The 4,448-nt window shown below is 56.0% G+C and overlaps 1 protein-coding gene across 1 annotated transcript; it reads right to left on the bottom strand.

Annotated features, from left to right (window-relative positions):
• Positions 1-3,064: 3,064 nt before the first annotated feature.
• On the bottom strand, positions 3,065-4,171 carry Gpr20 (G protein-coupled receptor 20). Its single transcript, XM_010639210.2, has one exon. The coding sequence runs from the start codon at positions 4,148-4,150 to the stop codon at positions 3,071-3,073; it is 1,080 nt and encodes a 359-aa protein (XP_010637512.1). The 5' UTR covers positions 4,151-4,171; the 3' UTR covers positions 3,065-3,070.
• Between the last annotated feature and the right edge of the window lie 277 nt (positions 4,172-4,448).

The raw sequence follows: 4,448 nt of genomic DNA on the forward strand, positions 1-4,448 counted from the left end.
AGACCCCTTGGTGATCTGGTAGGTCAGCATGGGGACTGGGTGCCTGCCCCACCTGAGTCCCTTCCCTTGGATGGCCAATTTGGGACGGGGGGGCATTCTGCTGATCTGTGCCCCTGGACATTGGGTGGACAGGGAGGGAAAGTTGGCACTCAGGCCCTCCAGCTTGGTGCCCCACACCGACCCCTGTCCAACAGCCTGGGAGCCAAGTTGTGGGCACAGGGGATAAACAGCGTTAATTCAGGATGAGCATTTCTCCTTATGGGGATTGTTTACATCAGATATAAATACACCATTTCACATCACTCTGGCTCTCTGAAAATCTGGGAAGAGAGGACACAGCAGGGGACACACAGACCTCCCTGCCTGGCCTGAGCAACCAAGGAAGGCTTGGCTGGACCTGCAGGGCTCTGGAGAAGCATAAGGAATGGGGAAACTGAGGCCCACCTGTCAAGTTTCTGCATGATGGGCCGTCAGACTGAGCAGTCAGAGGTGTGAGGATGGCTCCAAGGCTTTAACCTTCGGCTCCGGAAGACAGGTGGCCTGTCCTCTGAGCTGGAATGGTGGTAGCTCCACTACTGCTCCAGGCTCTTGTAGTCTGAGAGCCCTCAAGGCCCCAAGGAACCCAGGTTGAATGGATGCATTTCAGATCTGGGTACATGAGGAGAATTTAAGCTCACATACCTCAGAGACTTCTTTCTCCTAGAAGAGACTGTTCCAGAAACATCTCACCCCCTCTGACTCTAAGCAGTCAGGTAATGTTAGCTATTCACCCATTAGTGTGAATAAGAGTGATAACAAGGTAGGGAATCAGAATGGGGAAGCATTGGTTGGATGGAAAAGAGAGGGGTGGTGGCAGAAGGCCATTGGGGCCCAGAGCATTGGCATAAGAGGGGGCATGTACTATAAAAGAGGGTGGGGCACAAAACCACATGTGAACTTAAATAGGCTGGTACGGTCCCCTCCCAGCCCCCAGAGAGGCACACCTTGCCCACCTTTGCCCAGTTTGTTCCCCAACCTGAGCATTCCTTCCCACCACCCTCTGGCTCCCCATGGCCATGCTCAGTAAGGCGGTCCTCACAGCACAGTGGGGGAATCAAGGTTGGGTGCTTGTGCCCCAGGTCATGTAGCTTGGGCGGGCACCAAGGAGCTCACGGGCAGTATCTGGGACCATGAGGACCCTTGGGATGAAGCATGAGAATAAATGGAGTCCAGTGTCCCTGACCCTGAATGACCGAGTGTGGGATGGGGTCCAGGAGAAGTATCAGCCATCCAGGGGCTTCCAGGCCAGGTGACCATGCAGAAGCCCTCTTTACTCTGCTTGCGAGAGTGACTGCCAGGGGTGGCTCAAAGTCTTTTTGTCAGAGCCCAAGAGCCACAGTCTGGGGACTCCCCAACCAGCAGCATTTTTCTGCACAGACAGCCTGGCCTGGCTACCTCTTGGCCTGAGAGCCAGATGCCCCTGTCCTGTGGAGCTCTGCCTCTGTGTGAGACGCTCTGGAGCTGGTCGCTGGGGACTGCATCCAGCAAGGGTCAGGGGTGATGATGATGATGATCACACCCATTTTCTCAGGCATCTGGGCCAGGAAGTCATCCCAGGCCGAGTCCTGGTTCCTTTGCACCCCTGGCTGACATCTCAGCTGGGAGGCCTTGGGCTCACATCCTTCCCACTCAGTCACCTAACAAAGTCCTGGAGCCAGAAAGCTCCAGTCAGGATCAGCGGGGACAATGCTGTCTTGGATGGCCAGGTACTCTGTCTGTGATCTTGGCAAAGCCTGTCCCCTCTGAACTTCAGTATCCTTGTCTGTAAAATGGAAATATAAATGTCTTCCTGCCTCCCACCTTACCCTTCTCTGGGGCCTGAATTTGGAGACAGAAACTTTCCTGGGGGACAAGCCTGGTCTTTGCCTCCCTTCTCACACCTCCTACTTCCAGCCACCTGAGCATGGAGGACTTTTCTCAGGAGACAATGGCTCTGTCTGGGGCCTAATTCCATCTCACCTGCTTTAGTGGCTGAGGGCAAGTAAAGGGCAGAGATGTCTGGAATGCCTCTTGTCCACCCTACCCTCTACCAGTCTGGAGAGGTCGCTGGAGCTCATATCCTCTATGGAAAGCACTCAGGGAAATCCTGGAGTCCAGCCCAGAAGAGGTGGTCAAAGATCCATGCCAGAAAAATGTCTTCTCACTGAAGGTACTTGGAGACATGCTGACCCAGGTCAGAGCAGCTGTGCCAGCCCTCTGTATCCCTGGAGAGAACAGCAAAGGGGACATGGTGGCCTCCGGCTGGCAGGTCAAGTTTGAGTGGCAGTGCATCTTTGTTTCCATTTTCTCATCCATAGGATGGGCGTGAACCCTGCTGTCCACGCAGGGACAGCAGGCAGGGTGTTCTGAGGCTTCTCCTGGGGCAGGGACTTCGGGAAGCTCTGAGTATCCATGAAGGAGGACCAGCCCCATCAGAGGCAGTGGGACTGGGTTGGGATTTTGACTCTGCCACTGCCCAGGAGCAGCACCTGTGTATGTCACTGGCCCCTCCCCAGTACCAACCAATGGATGAGAATCTTCTCTCCTTTGATGGGTGACTGTGGATCCAATGTCAGTCCAGAAAGCCAAGGCTATGCTCATGGCCCAGCCCCTGTGAATATCTTGCTGGGTAGCTGTGCAATACCTGGGGGCAACCAGCAGATTCGAGCCCCTGGATGCAGAACTGTGTCCCTGACAATTCTTTCTGTCCTTGTTCCCCACTTGTGTGTGTGTGTGTGTGTGTGTGTGTGTGTGTGTGTGTGTGTCTCTTCTTTCTGGAGACAAAATGGCACAGGAGCAGCTCTCAGCTACCCTTCTGAGTTTTCAGTGGACACAGTATTCCTCCAGGGAAGGTAGGTAATCAGCATTGAGACCACTGCACCCCATCTTGTGCCTTGCCAGACACTACTAATTGACCACGACACAGTGAGTACTCAGGAGCCATTATCAGTCAATCAGGATGAAACCAGTTAGCTGCCCCTGCTCAGAAGCCAGTGTCTGGCTGGTCAACTGCTGACAGCCCTCACCTTTGGCCCCTTGTGGGTGCTGTTGCTTAAGGCTCAGACCCATTAGCTAGGGCCTGGGCGAGGGCCTGTGGGCCAGTGCTGAGGATGTGGTGGGGGCCTGAGCAGCCCTTGGAGCTCTTGTGCATGCCAGCCAGGTTGCCACTAGCCTCATACTCTGCTGCGTGCCTTCGGAAGAGGCCGCGAACGGTGGCCTGGAAGCCACTGGTGACAAAGCAGTAGACAATGGGGTCCATACAGCTGTTGAGGCTGCTGAGGGTCACAGCCACGTGGTAGATCACAAGGCTTGTGTGGTGAGGAAGGCTGGGCCATAGTGCCACAGTGACCTGGCGGGCGTGGAAAGGCGTGAAGCATACGAGGAAGATCACAAGCACTGTGAGCAGCAGCTGCATGGCCCGCACCCGGCGCTGGCGGCCCTGGCGCAGCAGGCCGGGCCGTGACAGGGCACACATGATGCGGCCCGTGAACACACTGATGACCAACAGTGGCAGCAGGAACTCCAGGACAGTCAGTGCAAAGACACGGCAGCAAGGACGCCCACCAGTTGTCACTCCCAGCACAGACAGGGTCACAGCACCAGCCGCCAGCCATACAAAAGCACACACGGCCCTGGCACAGACTGGCTGGCGCCAGCGGCGGGAACCATCGGGCTGCACGATGGCCAGGTAGCGGTCCACACATATACAGGTGAGGAAGAGGATGGAGCAGTGCATGTTGAGGAAGTAGCCGAGGACGTGGGGGAAAGCACAGTGCAGGCAACCTTGGGCACTGTAGAATACCACGAAGCGTGTGGGTAGGGACAGGCCCACCAGCAGATCGGTGACCACCAGATTGATGGTGTAGATGACTGATGGCGTCTTGGCTTGGGTGCGGCAGCAGAAGACGTACAGTGCCAGCCCATTGAGCACCAGCCCCGCCAGAAAGATGATGCTGTGCACGACCATCAGTGCCAGCCATAGGCCTGGGAAGGTGCTGTGCAGCTCCTCGTCCAGCTGGGCAAACAGGTAAAATAGGGCCTTCTCTGGCACACTGGTGTTAGTCCATGCTGCCACCACTGTGGCATTGGGGGCAACCACAGCCCAGGCACCTGCTGGAAGCTCAGAGGGCATGGTGGCAGCTACGTGCCTCAGGCCTAGAAACAAGGAGACGTGGTTATTCATGGAGCCAGCACAGCATCTGGCTCTGCTTGAGGCTGAGTTTCATCTGCCTGCTGTGTCCCTCGGCAACCTACTCCAGTGCCTTTGCCTCACCCAGCCTGATCCCACTCTGTGCTGCCCCCTGACCTGGCACTTACAGGGTGCAGCTTTGGCAAATGCTAAAGCTTCTGAGACTGTCCTTGCTGGACTGGTGAACACACTTGTTGCTCAAGACAAATACAAGATGACAGGGCTCAAACATGGAGATTCA

This window comes from Fukomys damarensis, unplaced genomic scaffold (genome assembly GCF_012274545.1).
Source record: "Fukomys damarensis isolate Sample0158 unplaced genomic scaffold, DMR_v1.0_HiC HiC_scaffold_5, whole genome shotgun sequence".
NCBI classification, from domain to species: Eukaryota; Metazoa; Chordata; class Mammalia; order Rodentia; family Bathyergidae; genus Fukomys; species Fukomys damarensis.

Excerpts from the sequence above, each read along its gene's own strand:
- Gpr20 (XM_010639210.2), bottom strand. The coding sequence starts at position 4,150 with ATGCCCTCTGAGCTTCCAGCAGGTGCCTGGGCTGTGGTTGCCCCCAAT.